The 22,587-nt window shown below is 41.2% G+C and overlaps 1 protein-coding gene across 8 annotated transcripts in view; it reads right to left on the reverse strand.

The window, feature by feature from the left end:
- The window catches only part of PLEKHM3 (pleckstrin homology domain containing M3), a 242,470-nt gene that overhangs the window by 107,777 nt on the left and 112,106 nt on the right, over positions 1-22,587 (reverse strand). For 4 of the 8 annotated variants that reach the window (XM_078328318.1, XM_054257847.2, XM_054257849.2 and 1 more), the window contains exons 6-7: positions 11,813-11,935; positions 6,003-6,066 (exon numbers count right to left, since the gene is read on the reverse strand). In XM_078328318.1, coding sequence (XP_078184444.1) covers positions 6,003-6,066; positions 11,813-11,935 — 187 coding nt within the window. The remainder of the gene's footprint in view (positions 1-6,002; positions 6,067-11,812; positions 11,936-22,587) is intronic. The other 4 variants (XM_078328319.1, XM_035305489.3, XM_002749710.6 and 1 more) reach the window with 1 other exon arrangement.

Below are 22,587 nucleotides of genomic sequence, written 5' to 3' on the forward strand. Positions count from 1 at the left end.
TTATTTTTCTTGGGTAATATATTTCCTATTAACTAAAACCTAAATTGTCTTCACCTAAAAGCAGAGTCTCATTTGGAAATTTAGGGCCCAGGGAAGGTGAATAAAAGAGAAAATTAGCTCCTTGGATTGTCTCATAAGAGGGGTGTGTGTGTTATGGGGGGTGGGGATGGGGTGAGGTGGTGGGCAGTAGAGGGAGTAGTAGGGGAGGGCCTACTCTAACCAGCCACTTCACCCATAGGATCATCCAGTATCCTTTCTCATGAATTGCCACAAATAGAATCATTCAATGCTTAACTTACATATGTCCTAAAGGTAACACCAGAAGAGTTAGTCATTAATATTCATTTTAGGTTTTGCCACAAGAGCACAGGTAGCCAAAATTTAGAAGTCAAATCTGACCTTTTCTTTCAGCAAGTAGAAGGAACCTTAGAAGAATTCTCCCATCATTTACACAGTCCAAAGAATGACATATTCAACCAGAGTTCTGATTTGCTCCTTAAGAACAACTAAGAACTTTTGACCATTTATTTATGTATACTAATGTATTCTACTGGTAAAATCTGGAACCTTTTCATCAGTGTTAAAAGCGCCAAAGGGATGTGAGAAAGGAGATGGTTCGTCACATACTTAACAGGTAAAGCAGATAGCTGATGCCGAAAGTTAAGGCATTGAGAGTTACGGTACATCTCTTGCCATCTCAAGCGAGCATATCGTTTTATTGCATTCCTGTCTTAAAGCCTTCTCATGGATTTGTGATAATGCTGGATAGACTGAAAATAACAAAACACAAATTCTATTTATTCTTCTTGAAGTAGCTAACCAAGGAAAAGATCTTAAAAAGCAGTGCCTTAGTTTCCCCATTCAAGACAGGCACCAATACTACTAGCCCATGTATTCACACATGCTGAGTTGTTGCCTGCTGCATCCTTTATAAGGAAGCACTTGGTCAGTCCAAAAGCCACCATGCATTCATATCTCCCAAAAGAAGGTTTGTAAGATTTTGTTGAAAAAATAATGAACAATATATTCTGTTAGTTACACTCAAAGAGTATGGATTGAATATGTTTTTCTAACAATATCTAGTTTGCAGAACAGAAATTCACCTGGAATTCTAAACCCAAGAAATGAGTAAATGGAGGCCATGCACCCTGGAGCTCCCAGGATTTGGAGAGCCTCTGCCCCCATCTTGTGCTTCTTCCTTGGCCCTGCTACTCGGCCGGGTGTACTTGGCTCTATTTTACACGTTATGGCTAAATGCTACCAACTGACTGTAGTCAGAGGATGACTATGTTCAACTACAACATTTTCCACGTGCAAGTCATACCAATGAGCAACTCAATCACTGATGAAACAAACAGACAATTAGGGACTCACTCTGAGCATTAATTTTGCCAATACTGGTACTCAGTGAACAGTGAGCAGATGACAATCGCTCCCAGAACAACTAGAGGGAATCTCCTTTGCAAAGCAATTGTCAATGCTTGCTCTTTCTTTTCTCACATCCAAATGCACAACAGTAAGGGAAAATGCATGCAAAGAGGACTGTAATTCAAATAATGGGAAGAAGGGGGAAAACTGTCTTGAAGGTAACAAAAAGTGGTAAGTAAGGTAGCTTGAAATCTTCAGTCAAATTGTTGAATTAAGTCTATCTGCTAAAATTTTAGGAATTGTTACTTATAAACATAAAACCAGACAGAGACGTGAAGGTTAAAAATTTTTTGGTACCAGAATTCTTTCAGCATCTTTAAGTGTTATTAGTGCTTTGTGTACTATATTATTTTAAAATTATCTCTAAATTATAAATCTCCTTTCACCATGTTTATTAAATTCTTACCTTTTTTTTTTCTTTTTGAAGAGAAAAATGTCTGTTTTCCTTTTTAAATAAAAACTAATGGGAAAAATCAAATTAACTTAAGAGAAATGTGTAGACAGGAATCTGTGCATTCAGGAAGAATATCTGTATTACCGCTTTTTCTGATTTATAACGCTTCAATCACTTGCTTTATTTTCTTTTCCCCTGCAAATCTGTATATTAAAAGGCCCTTTTCTACAGTTACTTGATATGATAGACAGAACTGCTTTTACAAAAACCTTTAGCAGTGAGGAGAAAAATCAAACAGGGGAAAATAATTTACTCTAAAATGCCTGAAATTGACAAGAAGCAGGATGATGAAGCCGTCCAGAAGAGGCCAAAATGGCCCAGGACACCATAATGCTGGTGGTTGGATCAGTTAGGTAGGGTTTTCTGATACCACTACATGCCCTTTCACAAAGCAATGTTATTTTTTATTTTTTTTTCCTTGTGTCCTTTCCCTTATATATTTGCATGAACAATTCAGATCCAGAAAACATGACTGCTGTTTATTCAGAAATCAGGGAAAGATGAAGCAGAGGATGACCTTCAATGCTGATAGCCAAGATGCAGACAGATCAAAAGCTAAATCCGATTTAACCCACCTCAGGCAGAAAAAGTAATCGAATTAAACTTCCTCTAAATATGATAAGTTTGGGGCTCTTAAAGCCAGGCACAAAGAACCAGGTTAGAGTGAGCTGTTAAGTAAATGGCTGCATTGAGCTCTAGCTGCCCCGCCTACAGGGTGTTTGATAAGCTGTTGATTGCCTCGATCACTTTACTACTGAGGCTGAAAACTGATTAAGCTGCTTATGGGGTTCCAGGGGCTAATGGCCTGGCCACCAAGAATACTCCCGCCACTGATTTAAGTAATCGGCTTGGCATGTATGGTTTGATTATTAAAGGAGGGAAAAAGAAAAGGGGGTGGAGGGAAAGACAGCAGGGCATAGGAAAGCCTTAAAAAGCAGGCTTTATGATTCTAAATGGATACATTACTTTGACATCCTAAAATGAATATGGAATTACTCTGATTCTTTCTCTTTGTCAGATATCAACACTCATGTTTGAAACGCCCCCTCAAAGAGTACTCACTTTGGAGCCCACCTGTTCTATTTTTAAACCATCTTTACACGAATGTTCAGTGCCTTTAAAGATACTTCTCAAATGATAGAGTCAGTGTCCTCAGGCACTAAGATCAGATTAGATAAATGTATAACAAATGTTTTTAACCAATTTTTCCCCTTGAACAACAATTTTAAGTAAAAATATACCTCCTTCCACCCTAGCCAGCAGACCACTGCAGCTTGACTATGTAGTAAAGGTCAGGCAGGACCAAAGGAGTTGGGAGAGCTGATATGTGCAAACAGGTTTCAACTTGACACATAAATGAAATTGAAAACCTTCGTCTTTTCTCAGACCTCTCCAAGTAAATGCTCTAACATCATGTCTGCCATTTAATTTAAAACAACTTTCTGGCAGGGCGCAGTGGCTCATGCCTGTAATCCCAGCTCTTTGGGAAGCAGAGGCAGGCAGATCACTTGAGGTCAGAAGTTTGAAAGCAGCCCGGCCAACATAGTGAAACCCTGTCTCTACTAAAAATGTGAAAATTAGCCAGGCATGGTGGTGCACGCTTGTAATCCCAGCTACATGGGAGGCTGAGGCACGAGAATTACTTGAACCCAAGAGGTGGAGGTTGCAGTAAGCCAAGATCGTACCACTTCACTCAAGCCTGGACAACAGAGACTGTCTCAAAGACAAATAAATAAAAATAAAATAAAATAACTTTCCTACCTCTGGGGGGGACAAAAAGAACATAAAAGTCTTAAGTTATTAAATTAAAAGAGAAAAAAATTCTTGAAAAGTAATTTAAAGTCAGAAAAATGACTGAAGGATATAAGCATGGTTTTTAAATTCACCTAAATTCTTCTGGATAAAACAACAAAGAGGAAAATGACAACGGAAGAATAGAATCGCAGCAGTTTGAGATACTCTGAAAGCTGTCACAATTATTATTATTATTTAATCAACTCCTGAAAGAATCACTTATTTAGTGTCCAACAGCTTCTTAGGGAGTGAGGTATTGATTTAAATGATTAACCAAAGCTTAACATATTTAGAATTTAGGGCTGAACACACAAAAGGCCAGTTTCTTTATAGCTGTTAATCTGGTCAATCATTAAAAGTACAAGTGCGCCAGAAACGGGTGCTTACGCCTGTAATCCCAGAACTTTAGGAGGCCAAATTGGGCGGATCACCTGAGGTCAGGAGTTCGAGACCAGCCTGGCCAACCTGGTGAAACTCTATCTCTACTAAAACTACAAAAATTAGCCAGGCGTGGTGGCACATGCCTGTAATCCCAGCTACTCGGGAGGCCGAGGCAGGAGAATCACTTGAACCCAGGAGGTGGAGGGTGTAGTGAGCCAAGATCATGCCACTGCACTCCAGCCTGGGCGACACAGCAAGACTCTGTCTCACAAAAAAAAGAAAGAAAGAAAGAAAGAAAGAAAGAAAGAAAGAAAGAAAGAAAGAAAGAAAGAAAGAAAGAAAGAGAACATTTGCTAATAAAAGTATAAAAAGATGATTTCAACTCTTATGTGCTCTGTTATGCTTCACTAAAGTTTAAAAGTCACTCAACTTTTGGCTTGAGCACAAGTCAAAGGGCTTAATACATTCAATGCCTTTTATATCTTTTCATACAAATTCTTTTTTTTTTTTTTGAGACGGAGTTTTGCTCTTGTTACCCAGGCTGGAGTGCAATGGCGTGATCTCGGCTCACCGCAACCTCTGCCTCCTGGGTTCAAGCAATTCTCCTGCCTCAGCCTCCCAAGTAGCTGGGACTACAGGCATGCGCCACCACGCCCAGCTATTTTTTGTATTTTTAGTAGAGACAGGGCTTCACCAGGTTGACCAGGATGGTCTCGATCTCTTGACCTCATGATCCACCCACCTCGGCCTCCCAAAGTGCTGGAATTATAGGCATGAGCCACTGCGCTTGGCCCAAATTCTTAATTGATAAAATTCACACACCATAAAATTTACTCTTTTAAAGTAAACAATTTAGTGGTTTTCAGTATATTCCCAAGACTGTACAATCACTGCCGTCTAATTCCAGAACACTTTCATTAGCCTCCAAAGAAATTCTTTATCCATTAGCAGTCACTCCTCATTTCTTCGCTCTCCCCAGGCCCTGGCAACCACTAATGTACTTGTCACTATGGATTTGCCTATTCTAAACATTCATGTAAATAGAATCACATGTATGTATTCTTTTCTGTCTGACTTCTTTTACTTAGCATGATGTTTTCAAGACTTATCCATGTTGTAGCATGCATCATTACCTCACTCCTTTCTATGGCAAGATAATATTTTATTATATACTACAAAACATTTGTGCATCCATTCATCAGCTGAGAACATTTGGGTTGTTTCCACTTTTTTGCTATTATGAATGCTGCTCTGAATATTTGCGTACAGGTTTTTCTGTGGACATATGTTTTCCACTCTTTTGTATATATACCTAGGAGTAAAATTGTTGGGTCATATGGTAACTCTTAAGTTTATTTTTCTTTTTTTTTGAGATGGAGTTTTGCTCTTGTTGCACAGGCTGGAGTGCAATGGCACAATCTTGGCTCATCACAACCTCTACTTCCTGGGTTCAAGCAATTCTCCTGCCTCAGCCTCCTGAGTAGCTGGGATTACAAGCATGTGCCACCATGCCCGGCTGATTTTGTATTTTTAGTAGAGATGGGATTTCTCCATGTTGGTCAGGCTGGTCTTGTACTCGCGACCTCAGGTGATCCACCCGCTTCGGCCTCCCAAAGTGCTGGGATTACAGGCGTGAGCCACTGCGCCCGGCCCTTTAAGTTTCATTTTTTGAGGAACTGCCAGACTCTTTCCAAAGTGGCTGTAGCACTTTGCATCCCACCAGCAATGTATAAGAGACCCAGTTTCTCTACATCCTTGCCAACCTTTGTTACTGTCCTATATATCTTTTCATACTAAGTTTTCCCCCCATTCTGAATAAGAATTAATTATTAGGGCTTGTGATGAAAACTACCCCATTGATGGCAGAATTCAGTGGCAAGACCATAATCCACAGAGACTTCTCCAGGAAAACAACAAAAATGAAATGGCCCCTCTGAGCACTTACCTGCTGCAGGTCAGCAAGGGAATACAGGTGGATCTGTTGAAGGAGGTATTCTCTGGGGAAGATTCTGAAAACAAGGGCAGATAGATAAACAAGTGAACTGTGGTGCTGTCACAAAATACACATTTTTCTAATAACTTTCAAAGTCTCCTTCAAGAATTCCTTTCCTCTGCTCTCTCCACTTTCCACCTGTACTTCTCCTCCTAAGCCTTCTGAGAAACCTGTAATATGTTTTTCTCAGATATTTTTCTTCTGAATACAGACTCCAGAATGGAAGTAAAAGTCTGATCTTTGACTTCTAATGTAATCTTAAATGCTGCAAGCACTGTGTGGTGGCCCAGGCCTGAGGACCAGAACATCAGGTTTCTTGTACCAGCTGTGTCCCTAATAAACTGTGTGATCTCTGGCAAGTCCCCAGATGCCCACCTGGCTTCAGCTTCTTCACAACAGAATGAGGATGGTTTAATGTAAATATCTTTCTAGCTGTATTATTCTATATCTAAATATATTGGTTTTGGATTTCAGAAAAATTGGAATGGCAATCCATGTGTCTAGAGGCTTCTACAGCTTTCATTAATGAGGAGGAGTGATACTGAATATCACATTAATGAACTATCCTCTCATATGTATAGTGATGGCAATTTTAGAACCTATGTACAAATGCGAATAATGGGACAAGATATTTTAAATTAGGACTCTTCAACGAAGTCCAGTATCTTTAGCTGCTGTCTGTTCACAGCATCTGGATAGATGACAGTGAATGAACAGAAACAAATAATCCATTATGGGCAAGCAACAGGTTACCAAAGTGTAGATGACTGGAAAATAACACACACAAACTGAACCCAAACAAAATCCATGATGCTAACATTTTTTTCTCTTTGTCTTATTTGGTACTATGTGATTTTCTTGTGTCTTAAATGAAAGAAACCACCAATCTATCCAATTAATATTTATGATTATTCATTATATGCCAAGCACCATACCAGGCACTAGGAAGACACACCAGTATGAGTTCAAGGAGCATAAAGTCAAGTGAGGGAGAGACATATCAGCTGATAATTACAATACAATGTGGTAATTGAAAATGATAAAGAGTTATGCACAGGGTACATATACTTTGAGTAGTCAAACATGGTGGATTCCAACACTGGCTGTCTATTAGAATCACTTGGAGAGCTTTTAGAAAGCAGCAGAGCATACGCCTGGGTAGAACCCATAAATCAGTGTTAAACAAAACAAAACAAGAAAACTCTCTTGGGGATTAGTACAGCTAAGGTTTAGAACCACTGGCCTAATAATTTTGTTCACTGGGAAAATCATTATTCAGCCTTTCAATTAAGTATGCATTTGTTGCCAAATCCTAGATATTAAATCATTCATCCGTCCATCCATCCAATATTAAGCACATACTGTATATCAGACATTGTATTAGACTACTGGAAATGGAGCACTGAATCAATTAGATGAGGTCCTGACCAGACGGAGGACTAGGGTAGGTGTATTCTACTTTGGACCTCTCCAGGAAAGTAGGAAAGTCACTGAAGAATTCTGCTGAAAAGCACACTGTTTCACCCACAGGAATGAGATAAGTGACAAGGGCATTATATTCTGGGAAACTGAATGCATTTTCCAAGGCTAGGCTCCCTTCAACTCTAATGGTTCAGGGCTGCACCTGTGACAGGAAGCAGAGCACCCAGCACAGCTGGGTAGGGTATAGGAAAAGTACTCAATTCCTCCATGTGGGATTAGCTTCTCTACAGGAAGGCCCCCGATATGGAAGGTAGACCATGGTCCCTGGAGGGACCATAAGATGTAATCCACCTCCATTTCCTTTTTTCTTTTTTTTTGAGACAGTCTTGCTCTGTCGCCAGGCTGGAGTGCAGTGGCGCAATCTCGGCTCACTGCAACCTCCGCCTCCTGAGTTCAAGCGATTCTTCTACCTCAGCCTTCCAAGTAGCTGGGACTACACGCACATGCTACCATGCTGGCTAATTTTTTTGTATTTTTAGGAGAGATGGGGTTTCACCATGTTGGCCAGGATGGTCTCGATCTCTTGACCTCGTGATCTGCCCGCCTTGGCCTCCCAAAGTGCTGGGATTACAGGCGTGAGCCACTGCGCCCGGCCTCAACCTCCATTTTCAATAACAAAACCACGTGACAGAAATGATCAAGGGACCTCTTTCTCAAGGCAGCCTACAGTATTAAGCACCAATAACAATGAGAGGAGGTCACTGAGCTTGGCACTGGACATACATAATTTTATCCAATCCTCATAATAGCCCTGGATGGTAAATACAACTTCTATTTTACATAAGAGAAAACCGAGGCTCAGTGGCAAAGACCAATTTGCCCAAGGTCACAGAGCTGATATTCAAGGCCAGGACTTTCTGACTCCAAAGGTCTGTGCTCCTACTTTCTTGGGGTTGGGGTTGGAGTAAGGAGGGAGGTAGGTTTGAGCTGACCATCTAATTTAGTAATAACATGCATGTCTCTTCTGGATGGATGTTTATTACCATAGTTTAGGCTGGTAGCAGAATAGAGTCACTGATGCTTTTTGAAGCAGGAAAGCCACACTGGTGTGCTCTGTTGTGCCCTCCCTATGAAGGCAGTAGGGAGGGTGGACAAACTACAGACAGGTGACAAGGCATGTGAGATTCTGTTTTAGGGTAGACAAGGGGATAGTGAAAGAAATGAGTGGGTAGATACCAGAGACTTTTTCGAAGAATTGAGAACACTGTGAATAAGCGTAAAAGGAGAAGGGAGTCTAAGATGATCCTGAAGCATAGAGCTTGGGGATCAGAATGGTGATGCCACTGGCCAACTGAGGGCAGGCTTCCAGGGGAGGGAATAAAAAATTGAGCTTCCTATGTGCTGAATATCCAGTGCCTGTGTGGGAAACAGCAAGCATGGGTCCAGGACTGAGATGTAGAAGACCTGGGGCACTTCTGATGGAAGCACAGAGCAGACAGCTGAAGCCGTGAGAATGGAGGGAATGGAGTTAGGAGAAACCTGAATGAGAAGGGGGATGAGCCCAGATGAGGGTTGTTTGTTTTTACTTTGTTTACTTACAATCTAGAACTATCTAAAAGTGTACTTCGGTAGTCTGCAATTTTCTCATTATATTTTGAAAATTATGTTTTTGAAAATAACCAGGATGTTCACATGTACTTCCACAGTTTCTAACATCTCTCTGTATTTGTAAAATGTTCATATCTTCATACCCTTTATCCAGCTTCCCCTAATGCTTACATCTTATATACCCATGGCACATTGATCAAAACTTAGGAAATTAACATTATGCAAATTATGGCCTTTATTCAGATTTCACCAATTGTTTCACTAATGTCCTTTTGCTGTTACAAGATCCAATCCAGAATACAATATTGCATTTATAGATTGTTTTATTATTGTTGTTGTTCTAGTTAAATCATTTGCAAGAACACTTGAGACCCAAACATATCTTCGGGAAAGGAAACCTAGGGCAGTCTTTCAGCGGGACTCAAGGGGAGCAGTGTATGATAATATGAGAGACAGGATGTTTAGGAGTGATTGAATTGGAGGAATAATCTTATTGAAAGGTAACTGCTTAATAATGAAATCCCTTAAATAAAGCAAAATGAAAGCAATGTGGCAGCAGTGCCAAGAAATGGAGTCACTAAGCAGGCTGCAAAATCATGTCAGGACTAGCTCCTGCCTCTTCTGCTGGTTCGTAGAAACATAGGTTACCTGGAGGAAGAGTTAGAAGGAAGATGAAATGATCTACAGCAGGGACAAATGTAGGAGAGCATATCTGTAATGTTTTGCTACTTAAAAGTCCTTTCCACTCTAAAATTCTAAAATTTTTATGATTAGGAATATACAGGGTATCAGAATGATTTACAGATTTACAAAGCAAATCATACTGGCATACTCTTCCTGGAGTACCATACCCAGCTGGTTATCATACAGTCAACGAGCACTTACGGAGTGTCTGAAATAAGCCAGGCATTGTGCTACGTGCTGGAGACGGATACTTCAATGAATAGCATTGATGAACAACAAAGAGAATTTCCAATTTCTCCTTATTAGGCAGGGTCCTTCTTGCTTCCAAACACAATTCATTATTCTTCTCACAAAAATAACTTTGGTCATAATCATCTCTAATAGTCCCTCAACATTATTTGTACAGCACAGTTAAAGTGGCTATGCATTTATTTAATGTTTCTATGTGTATATATATTTCACATAGGTTTATTTGCTCTCTCCCTTTATAAGAGATTCTAAGTCCCTCCAGAAGCACTTCGTCTGCTGTCTTCTTCATCATTCTTCAGTATCTAATTCTATAATTTACAAGAGGTCAGTCATAACAGACACAAAGAACTGAAAAGTGCAATATATGCAGAAAAGATAAAGGAACCCAGCTTACTGTGTCTGTAGAAGATGTTGTGTCCAAGAGATTTAGTAATGGCCATTAAAAATACAGACTTTTAAGACAGATAATGCCAATCATCTTTTTTTCTCCCTGGAGGACGGAAGTTGTAGTATGAAAGCACTGAAGTCAAATATGAGAATAAATTTCCTGAGAGGGAAGACTCTCAGGTATTAAAATCATCTCTTACAGTAATGCTTTTTAATGTAAATAAAAGAAGAAAAAGACTTTTCTGCAGCTATTTAGAGATAGGGACTCGCTCTTCTGCTTAGAGGAGGTAAGGGTTTCCAAGGCAAGCCCAGATAACGTAGGCTCACTGCCATTCATTCCGCTTTCACCTCAGGCAGACTGAATTTGCAAGACATTATCTAAATATTTTCTTTAGGAAGACCAAACACAGGGAAGCTCAAGGTAAATAAGGACCTAAAAGCCAAGCTCAGGAAAGTGTGGTCCATGTCAGTTTCCCATCTGGGTGACACCAAGGGCTTTCCTCTGCTGTGGCTGAGGTCCTACAAGTGGGCCCGTCTGACAGAATTCCTTTAGGAAATGAACAGGAAAAGTACAGATTCTCAAGAGCCAGTTTGCCTTAAACTCTGATTAGTAGAAAGGGTTCTGAAAAACAGGACTAAGGAAGAAGAGTTGTCTTGGTGGGGGAAAGGGTAGTTCAGATGTTGGGGCAGAGGGTTGAACTGTCTTCAGAATGCCCAAGTGGTGTCGCCTGTGAGTCCACGTGGGAGATTTGTGAGTCCCCAGCTTATAGGTTTTGGGTGAAGCCATGAGAAAAAGTGATAGCTCATGGTGGCACATGCTGGGAAATGAGAAAAGACTGGTCCCTGGTGAAACAGTACTATTAATATTTAGAAACAGATAAACAGGGAGAGGACTGGGATGGAGTAGGTTGACAGGGAGGAGAAAAAGCAGAAGAGCCAGCACCAGGGAAGCCAAGGAAGGAGAATTACATGAAGGAAGAAGAAGGTCAACAGCATCAAAGGTAGTGGAAAGGTCAAATAACATGAGGAAGACTCTACTGAGGCCTGGAAAGTGCCTGCTGGATGTGGCAAACAGGAATCCATCAGTGACCTCAGAGAGGGTGGTTTCAGGGGAGGAGGAGGAAAGACTGCAGCGCGGTGGGTACTGTGGCTTACTCTTTTATGAAGTCAGCTTTAAAGAAGAGGAGGTAAATCAGGCCACAGCTAAAGAAAGATGTAGGACTAAGAAAGCAAATTTTTTTTTAAGATAAGAGAGATGGCCAGGCGCGGTGGCTCATGCCTATAATCCCAGCACTTTGGGAGGCTGAGGTGGGTGGATCATGAGGTCAAGAGATTGAGACCATCCTGGTCAACAAGGTGAAACCCCGTCTCTACTAAAAATACAAAAATTAGCTGGGCATGGTGGTGCGCACCTGTAGTCACAGCTACTCGGGAGGTTGAGGCAGGAGAATTGCTTGAACCCAGAAGGCGGAGGTTGTGGTGAGCCGAGATCATGCCATTGCACTCCAGTCTGGGTAACAACAGCGAAACTCCATCTCAAAAAAAAAAAGATAAGAGAGACTTGGGCATATTTATACGCTAACATTAAAAGCTACTACAGAAACAAAAGCTAAAGACATAAAAGTGGGGATAACTGATGAAACCTAGCCTTCAAAAGGCCTAAAGGAAATGGGATATGGACCCAGCTGGAAGCTCTTTCAAATACACACATTTGCACATGTGTATGTGCGTGTATAGAAACACACACACACCACACTCCCCTGAATGTGCACATGTGCACACACATACATATACACACACAGTATTTTCTTAACTGAAACGCTTCAAGTTTTTACTAAAATGTTATACAAAAAGGATTAATAATTACTCAGCTGGGTACAGTGGCTCACACCTGTAATCCCAGCACTTTGGGAGGGTCAGGTGGGAGGATCACTTGAGCCCAGGAGTCTGAGACTAGCCTGGGCAACATAGCAAGACCCTGTCTCTACAAAAAATACAAAGATTAGCTGGTTGTGGTGGTAAATGCCTGTGGTCCCAGCCACTCAAGAGGCTGCAGCAGAAGGATCAACTGAGCACAGGAGGTTGAGGTTGCAGCGAGCCACGGTCATGCCATTGCACTCCAGCTTGGGTGACAAAGCAAGACCCTGCCTCAAAAAAAAAACAAAAAACGGTAATTACTAATTTATTCAGTATAGCCCCTAAACTTCATTATATTAAGAACCAAAAGCTACAAACTAACTGAAGGTTATTTGGTTTAGCAGTCATTTGGTAAACAGGATCCTTGCTGCAGATGAGGCTGCTGTGTTAGGACTTTCTGTGCATTAACTGACTGCACTGTATTTCAGGGCTATTAATAATCATGTCTGGCAGCATTTATGCAGTGGGCAGACCTGGTTATGCCAATGTAAGCCCTGACACCAGAGCCAAAGAATCAATGAGATAAGAAGAGTCAACTCCACACTTCACTCACCCATCAAAGGAAACGACATCACTAGCAGGTAGCACTACTGAGTTTCATGGTAGCAAAGAACATTGAAGAAACATGCTAGAAGATCATGAAAATCAACTAGCACAATCGATTCTAGTGCTAACATTTTCTATTTTATCATCTTTAGAATCACCTGACACACTGGGAAGGTAACTTAGGCTTCATTTATAGAGGCTCTAATGAGAAAGGTGAGAAAAGATGAAAATTAAAAACGAAAAAGGTCATATGATTCAGAGCACTTATGTATCTCACACTTGGGGTTAAAAATGCAGAGATAATTGCCTATGAAATCAAAGGCAGTAGTCTTAACAAAAAGGTAGAAGGGCCTCATTCCATTTTGTTCCATGACATTAAGTAAAATAAATAAAGACTCATTTAACTTGACTAATTTCTGAGAAGTTCAACTCAGCTCCCACCAAGCCCCGATGCTCAAGAGGAAAAAGGGACTGGGTTAGGCTCTGAAGTAGGAAGACCCTTTGCAAGATTTGATAACATCACCATTTTCCTGAAGCTCAGTTCTTAGAGATGCACAAGTGGCATTTAAAGACTCAATGATTAAAATGGGGGAAAAATTTGCAATGGAAATATCTCATCTTAGGCTTTAAAGAAAAGACCCACAACACACACACACACACATGTAAAATTAAAATGATAGCACAACACCAAAAGCAAACTCTACAATTTGATTCTAAATAAGGGTCTAAATAAAGAATATGAATAAAGATGCATAAGGAATAATTTAAAAAGGACAACCATTTATTCACATAGTTTTACTGTCTTCCAAGAATATGTGCTCCAGGGTAGGTAACTTGTATTTACGTCGAGAAAGCCAGTGTCTTTCCTTTGGAGGGCACGTATACCCACACTGAAATCAGCAAAAAGCACTATGAAACTACCCCACGGAGATGCAATTTGGTGTTCTTGATATGAGCTGCAAACTCTTCCTGAAATAGTTACATTAGGCTGGATGTGGACAGGACTCATATGTCCAGCCATACTCTGAGCTAATGGAAAAACAATTTTAAATCAAAGGCACATATTTCGATAGCAGCCCATGTGGAAGAAACAAGCTTCAATCACTTCTCTAGGTACCTCATTTTGCTAATCTCATTGGCTGAAAAATGGCAAGATTGCACCTGATATTGTATCTTGGCAGATAGTTACAGGAAATAAGGGTTTCTTTTACCTGCTCATTCAGAAATTGTATTTAAGTTTCTTAGCAACAATCTAAAGCTTCGAGTAGAAATATTTGGGATGTAATTTTGATTGTGATTATTGGAGCATCTGATTATAAAAATGATAGATTATATCATAGTTGTTATATACCTAGCTCAAATTCTTAAGGTGTTTAACAGTTACAAGAATATAACACTTCTCCTGCAATGAGTTTTATTTTTGTTTCCTCTTAGAAAATGATTTTAGAGGCCGGGCATGGTGGCTCACACCTGTAATCCCAACACTTTGGGAGACTGAGGTGGGTGGATCACCTAAGGTCAGGAGTTCAAGACCAGTCTGGCTAACATGGTGAAACTGTCTCTTCTAAAGACACAAAAGAAATAAATTAGCTGGGTATGGTGGCTCACACCTGTAATCCCAGCTACTAGGGAGGGTGAGGCAGGAGAATCACTTGAACCCAGGAGGCAGAGGTTGCAGTGGGCCAAGATTGCACCATTGCACTCCACCCTGGGTGACAGAGCGAGACTTTGTCCCCCCAAAAAAGAAAAAGAAAATGATTTTAGAGAATTTATATAGCTTAATCTCAGAATAAGAGAAACTAACATCCTAGCTTTTTGAAAGATCTCTGAGTAAATAAAGAGCTGTGTATGTATATAGTTTAGTAATTAATATATAACTTCCCATATGCCTTTTGAAAGTTGTCAAATCTGTTTAGTTGTGAATGACACTGTCTTCTGCAGATAGTCTGTAGCACCCTTTTACAGTGCTGATGTTGGTATCTATATAATTTGCTGAATTAGTTCTCTGGAGAAAAGGAAGAGGGAGGAGCTATTAGGAAATCGGGAAGATAGATGACTAGAAATCACACTTCTAGAAGTCATTAAGGGAAAATAATTCTTGAAGTAGAAGGAGAAGAATGGTTGCTATCAAAAACTATCAAAATGACATCCTTTATTTCTGAGTCCTGACAGATTCATGAGCTAATCTGTTAACGCTAAAGCCCCAGCTGCAGATGATGACATTTTTAATTAGCTAACTGGAAAAACAGCCACAAAAGTCAGGGTCACCTTAAATCTTACAGAGAATATAAAGAGTTGCTTTAATTTACTGAGCTTAAAGAAGTATTATCTGCAAGTTTGAAGAGCTAATACTTACTGGTTTTTAATAAGACTAATTTAGGGCTAATATTTTTGCTAAAATAGACTTATTCTTCTAAAGTTCAGTTTTTTTTTGTTTTTTTTTTTTTTTGAGACGGAGTTTCGCTCTTGTTACCCAGGCTGGAGTGCAATGGCGTGATCTCGGCTCACCGCAACCTCCGCCTCCTGGGTTCAGGCAATTCTCCTGCCTCAGCCTCCTGAGTAGCTGGGATTACAGGCACGTGCCACCGTGCCCAGCTAATTTTTTGTATCATTAGTAGAGACGGGGTCTCACCATGTTGACCAAGATGGTCTCGATCTCTTGACCTTATGATTCACCCGCCTCGGCCTCCCAAAGTGCTGGGATTACAGGCGTGAGCCACTGCGCCTGGCCCTAAAGTTCAGTTTTAACCAGATTTTGCACATTTCAATCTCAGATTTTGGTTGTAAGGTTTTCCTCATATGCAGTTCAGAGACATTGCAACTCCAGTCTGTAAGAGTTAGGCTGCCCTGGCCAGACATGGTGGCTCACACTTGTAATCCCAGCACTTTGGGAGGCTCGGGCAGAGGATCCCTTAAACCCAGGAGTGTGAGATGAGCCCTAGCAACAGAGAGAGACCCTGTCTCTACAAAAAATAAAAAAATAAATTAGGTGGTCATGGTGGCACACAGCTGTAGTCCTAGTTACCTAGGAGGCTGAAGTAGGAGGATTGTTTGAGCTTGAGAGGTCACGGCCGCAGTGAGCTGTGGTCATGTCACTCACTGCACTACAGTCCAGTCTGAGCAACAGTGAGAACTTGTTTCAAAAAAAAAAAAAGTCTGCTCTAAGAGACATGTTTTTAATAAACTGCCCTCCTAGATCAAGTGTATTTGAGTCACAACAGCATGCAATCTTTTCTGTCTGTATTAGATAATCCTTCTGCCTAAAGAAGATAGGAGGTGTGTGTGACGGGCGGTGGGGTGCAAACAGACACTGCGGTGCCATTTAAAATAGAGTGGTCAAGCTTCATTAAGTGATGGTTGCACAAAGACCTAAAGGAAGTTAGGAAGCAAGCATGGTTTCATACTGAGAGACAAACCGATTAAAAAAAAAGAAAAAAAGAAAAAAAAGGAAGCAACCTCAGCATTTATATAAGGAAAGGAAAAGCAAGTAGAGAAACTCAGGTAGCAGCCAGCTGGGTATGCCCAAGGACCAACAAAGGGCCAGTGTGACTGGAACAGAGTGAATGAGGGGGAACATAGTGGGCGATGAGGCAGAGAGGTAATAGGAGATGAGACCATGTGTACCTTGGGCTTTGACTTGGAATGAGAGGTGAAACTATTAGTTGGGCCATGAATGACATCATGTAACTTACACATGAACTCTAGCTATAGTCTTAAGAACAGATTGAAGTGGGCCAAGTGTGGCAGAGGCCCAGTTACTGCAATAATCCAGGTGAAAGGTGATGGTGGACCCAAGCTACAGCAGTGAAAGTAGTGAAAAGTAGATAGATTTTGAAGCTGAAGCTTACAGTTTGCTGACTGGATGTGGAATGTGAGAGAAAGGTGTTAGGCTTGAATCACCAGATGGATGGAGGTGCCATGAAGCAAGATGGGAAATACTGCAGGAGGAGTAGTTTGCAATGTGAGTGGGGGTGGGAATACCAGGAGCTCATTTGGGACATATTAAGGTTAAGACGTTATTAGATGTCCAAAGAGCATTTCAACCTTTGGACTTAGCCTCAACTATAGTGAACTCACTAGAAAGACAGTTTTTTCTGGGGGTAGCAAGGGAAGGAGGGAGAAGGCAGTCTTGGTAAATTAAGTGACATTTATGCAGTTAGTCTAAGAGCAGAGTAAGCTGCTAAATTTTGCCTGAAGGAAGAGGAAGCAATGAGAGTCTGACAGGACACACACACACACACACACACACACACACACACACATTCTTTCTGCTATTCACAAGGATGGTGTGAATAAAAATGGCAATCTTTATAACAGATATTTCTCATCATTCAGTAAAATGGTATTTTCATTTTATTTTATTTCAGTGGGAACTCCTCCTGCTGGATATATAATCATAATTTCAAAGAAAATGTGAGACCAAAGACAGGAAGAGATGGCTTAGAAGGCAGAAGAACCACTTTGGGTATTCTCTTGAGGCTCTCATGCCACGCCATTAAATTGCTTCGGAATGGTCTAAGTCAAGGACTGCACCTGATAAACACATAGGAGCAACTGCTCCCTGAGAACACAGTTCTGTTCTAAGTAACCAGGGAAAGAGGCCGAATCTTGCCTACTGCCCTCAACCAGTGCTGGAGAGGGACTAGTTTTACATTTACACTGTAATGGGAACTGAGGATTTGTCAGGCACCTCAAGCCCCCAAATCACATTTTGTTGATTGAGAATGGAAAATACTGAAGCATTCACATAAATTCCCCTGGACTGGATTTCACTTCAGCACTCAGAAGAGAAAATATGACTTAAACTGGAGTTTCTGAAAAGCTAGTCCAAACAGCTGGTGTCAGTCTGGTGATGTTTTTAGCAGTCCAAAGTAAAATGAAAAAAAATTTAAAAAGTAGAATGATTTCTAAATCTACTTGATTTTAAAAAGCTGTTTGATTTCTGAAGCAGTTTACCTATTTTTTTTTCATAGCGTTCCTATGTTCTTACATGAAATGATGGTGAGAAATAGAGGGTAATGTTTTTATTTCTGTTTTGGCTAAAGATATTTACAAGGCAACCCTATAGTTATCTTCGCATTTTTGTTTTAAGTTTACAGGTCTGGGAACATAAGAGGATTTGGCAAATGCTAACCTAGAGTAAATGCATTTGCTGGCACTAACCCAATTGTTATGCCTGTTTCTCCATGGCTGATTGAGCTTGCCAAGGAGCACAGGGAAGCCTGTGTCAGTGATCCACCTCCCTGTTCAAGGGACACCAGTGTCTGCCACCTCCCTGCCTTCCATAACCCTCTCAGAGCGTAGCATCTCAGAGTCATAAGTGACATTTATGTAGTTAGTCTAAGAGCAGAGTAAGCTGCTAAATTTTGCCTGAAGGAAGAGGAAGCAATGAGAGTCTGACAGGACACACACACACACACACACACACACACACATTCTTTCTGCTATTCACAGGACGGTGTGAATAAAAATGGCAATCTTTATAACAGATATTTCTCACCATTCAGTAAAATTGGTATTTCAGTGGGAACTCCTCCTGCTGGATATATAATCATAATTTCAAAGAAAATGTGAGACCTTTCTTTCTCTTCTTTCTTCTTCTTTTTTTTTGAGATGGAGTCTTGCTCTGTCATCAGGCTGGAGTACAGTGGCACAATTTCAGCTCACTGCAACCTCTGCCTCCCAATTCAAACAATTCTCCTGCCTCAGCCTCCTGAGTAGCTGAGACTACAGGCGCGGGCCACCACCATGCCCAGCTAACATTTGTGTTTTTAGTAGAGATGGGGTTTCACCATGTAGGCCAGGATGGTCTGAATCTCTTGGCCTTATGATCCACCCTCCTCAGCCTCCCAAAGTGTTAGGATTACAGGCGTGAGCCACCGCAGCCGGCCTCTCTTTTTCCTTTTCTCTTTTTTGAGATGGAGTTTTGCACTGTCACCTGGGCTGGAGTGCAATGGTGCAATCTCAGCTCACTGCAACCTCCACCTCCCAGGTTCATGCAATTCTCCTGCCTCAGCCTCCTGAATAGCTAGGATTACAGGTGCATACCACCACACTCGGCTAATTTTTGTAGTTTTAGTAGAGATGGGGTTTCAGTATGTTGGCCAGACTGGTCTTGAACTCCTGACCTTGTGATGTGCCTACCTTGGCCTCCCAAAGTGCTGGGATTCCAGGTGTGAGCCACCAAACCTGTACTCTTCTTTCTTTTTTAAAACAACTATTATTGTTAGGGGACTTCCACCAAGATGGCTGAATAGGAACAGCTCTGCACTGCAGTTCCCAGTGAGAGAGATGCAGAGGCAAGTAATCTCTTACTTCCAACTGAGGTACTAGATTTATTTCAATGGGACTGGTTGGACAGTGGGCTACAGCCCAAGGAGGGTGAACTGAGGCAGGGCTGGGTGCTGCCCCACTTGGGAAGTGCAACTGGACAGAGGATCGGGGACTTTATCCCCTCGGCACTGCAGTTTAGATACTGCACTTCTTCCATGGCCATTGCAACCCATACTCCAGTAGAATGCCACCAGGATGAAAAGAGCCATGAGTTACCAACACAGATCTGAGCAACAGTTCTGGCCGGCCCAGCGCCACGAGTTGCTGGCACAAATCTGGGCAGAAGTTTTTACTAGCATGGAGATTGCCTACAGGATAGATCTACCCACCCCCCAGGAAGAGGCAGAGCTGAAGGCAGGGAGAAAGGTGACACGGCTTGGCAGGTCCCACCCCCATAAAGGGACCTTGGGACCTTAGCAGGTCCCACCCCCACCTTCCAGCAAACCGAAGCCCTCTCACTTGAGAGTTCTGCAGCCAGCACATCAGTCTGAGCTCGACTGGGATGATCGAGCTTGGTGGAAGGAAGGGCATCTGCCATTGTGAAGGCGGGTCTAATCTCACCTGTGTACATAAAAGCCAGAGGAAGCCTACACAGCAGCCGAGCTGAGACCAAGGAAGCCCAGTAATGCCTCTGCAGGCATACAAAGGACAGACTGCCTCCTCAAGTGGCTCCCTGACCCCTGAATAACCAAAAAAATGCCTAATATAGTAGACCTCAGGCTGATACCTGGAGGGTACCTTTCTGGGATGAAGCTACCAGAGGAAAGATCAGGCAGCAATCCTTGCTGCTCCACATCCCCCACGGGCGATTCCCAGGCAAACAAGGTCTGGAGTGGACCTCCAGCAGTCCTGCAGTAGAGGGGCCTGTTAGAAGGAAAACTAAAAAAACGAAAAGAAATAGCTTCAACATCAACACAAAGGACGTCCACTCAGAGACCCCATCCGAAATCACCAACTTCAAAGATTAAAAGAAGATAAACCCACGAAGATGGGAAGAAACTAGTGTAAAAAGGATGAAATCATCAAAAAGCAGAACGCCTCTCCTCCTCCACAGAATCACAACTCCTCAACAGCAAGGGAACAAAACACAATGGAGAATGAATTTGATGAATCGACAGAAGCAGGCTTCAGAAGGTGGGCAATAACAAACTTCTCTGAGCTAAAGGAACATGTTCTAACCCAATGCAAAGAAACTAAAAACCTTGAAAAAAGGTTAGATGAAATGCTAACTAGAATAAGCAGCTTAGAGGAGACATAAATGACTAGACGGAGCTGAAAAACATAGCACGAGAACTTTGCGAAACATACACAAGTTTCAACAGCTGAATCAATCAAGCAGAAGAAAGCATATCAGAGGTTGAAAATCAACTCAATGAAATAAGAAGGCAAGACTAGAGAAAAAAGAGTGAAAAGAAATGAATAAAGCCTCCGAGAAATATGGGATTATGTGAAAAGACCTAATATATGCTTGATTGGTGTACCTGAATGTGTCGGGGAGAATGAATCCAAGCTGGAAAACGCTTTTCAGGATATTATCCAGGAGAACTCCCCCAACCTAGCAAGGCAGGCCAACAGTCAAATCCAGGAAATACAGAGAACACCACAAAGATGCTCCTCAAGAAGAGCAACCCCAAGGCACATAATCATCAGATTCACCAGGGTTGAAATGAAGGAAAAAATGCTAAGGGCAGTCAGAGAGAAAGGTCGGGTCACCCACAAAGGGAAGCCCATCAGACTCACAGTGGATCTCTCGGCAGAAACCCTACAAGCTAGGAGAGAGCGGTGGCCAATATTCAACATCCTTAAAGAAAAGAACTTTCAACCCAGAATTTCATATCCAGCCAAACTAAGCTTCATAAGTAAAGGAGAAATAAAATCCTTTACAGACAAGCAAATGCTGAGATATTTCATCACCACCAGATCTGTTTTACAAGAGCTCTTGAAGGAAGCACTAAACATGGAAAGGAACAACCAGTACCAGGCACTGCAAAAACATACCAAACCATAAAGACCAATGATGCAATGAAGAAACTGCATCAACTAATGGGCAAAACAACAGCCAGTAACAAAATGGCAGGATCAAATTCACACATAACAATATTAACATTAAATATAAATGGCCTAAATGCCCCAATCAAAAGACACAGACTGGCAAACTGGATAAAAAGCCAAGACCCATTGGTGTACTGTATTCAGGAGATCCATCTCACGTGCAAAGACACATACAGACTTAAAATAAAGGGATGGAAGAAGATTTACCAAGCACACGGAGAGCAAAAAAAAGCAGGGGTTGCAATCCTAGTCTCTGATAAAATGGACTTTAAACCAGCAAAGATCAAAAGAGACAAAGAAAGTCATTACATAATGGGAAAAAGATCAATGCAACAAGAAGAGCTAACTATCCTAAATATATATGTACCCAATACAGGAGCATCCGATACATAAAGCAAGTTCTTAACGACCTAGAAAGAGACTTAGACTCCCACATAATAATAGTGGGAGACTTCAACACTCCACTGTCAATATTAGACAGATCAACAAGACAGAAAATCAACAAGGACATCCAGGACTTGAACACAGATCTGGACCAAGCAGACCTAATAGACATCTACAGAACTTTTAACCCCAAATCCACAGAATATACATTCTCCACACCACACTGCACTTACTGTAAAATTGACCACATAATTAGATGTAAATCACTCCTCAGCAAATGGAAAAGAATGGAAATCATAACAAACAGTCTCTCATACCACAGTGCAATCAAATTAGAACTCAGGATTAAGAAACTCACTCAAAAGTGCACAACTACATGGAAACTGAACAACTTGCTCCTGAATGACAACTGGATAAACAATGAAATGAAGGCAGAAGTAAAGATGTTCTTTGAACCAATGAGAATGAAGACACAACATATCAGAATCTCTGGGACACATTTAAAGCAGTGCCTAGAGGGAAATTTATAGCAATAAATGCCCACATGAGAAGTAAGGAAAGATCTAAAATCGACACTCTATCGTCAATATTGAAAGAGCTAGAGAAGCAAGATTAAAAAAACTCAAAAGCTGGCAGAAGACAAGAAATAACTAAGATCAGAACAGAACTGAAGGAGACAGACACACACAAAAAAACCTTAAAAAAAATCAATAAATCCTGGAGCTGTTTTTTTTGAAAAGATCAACAAGTAGACAGACTGCTAGTCAGACTAATAGAAAAGAGAGAAGAATCAAATAGATGCAATAAAAAATGATAAAGGGGATATCACCACTGATTCCACAGAAATACAAACTACCATCAGAGATTACTACAAATAACTCTATGCACATAAAGCAGTAAATCTGGAGGAAATAAATAAATTCCTGGATACCTGCACCCTCCCAAGGCTAAACCA

Source organism: Callithrix jacchus, chromosome 6 (genome assembly GCF_049354715.1).
Source record: "Callithrix jacchus isolate 240 chromosome 6, calJac240_pri, whole genome shotgun sequence".
Classification (NCBI taxonomy): Eukaryota; Metazoa; Chordata; class Mammalia; order Primates; family Cebidae; genus Callithrix; species Callithrix jacchus.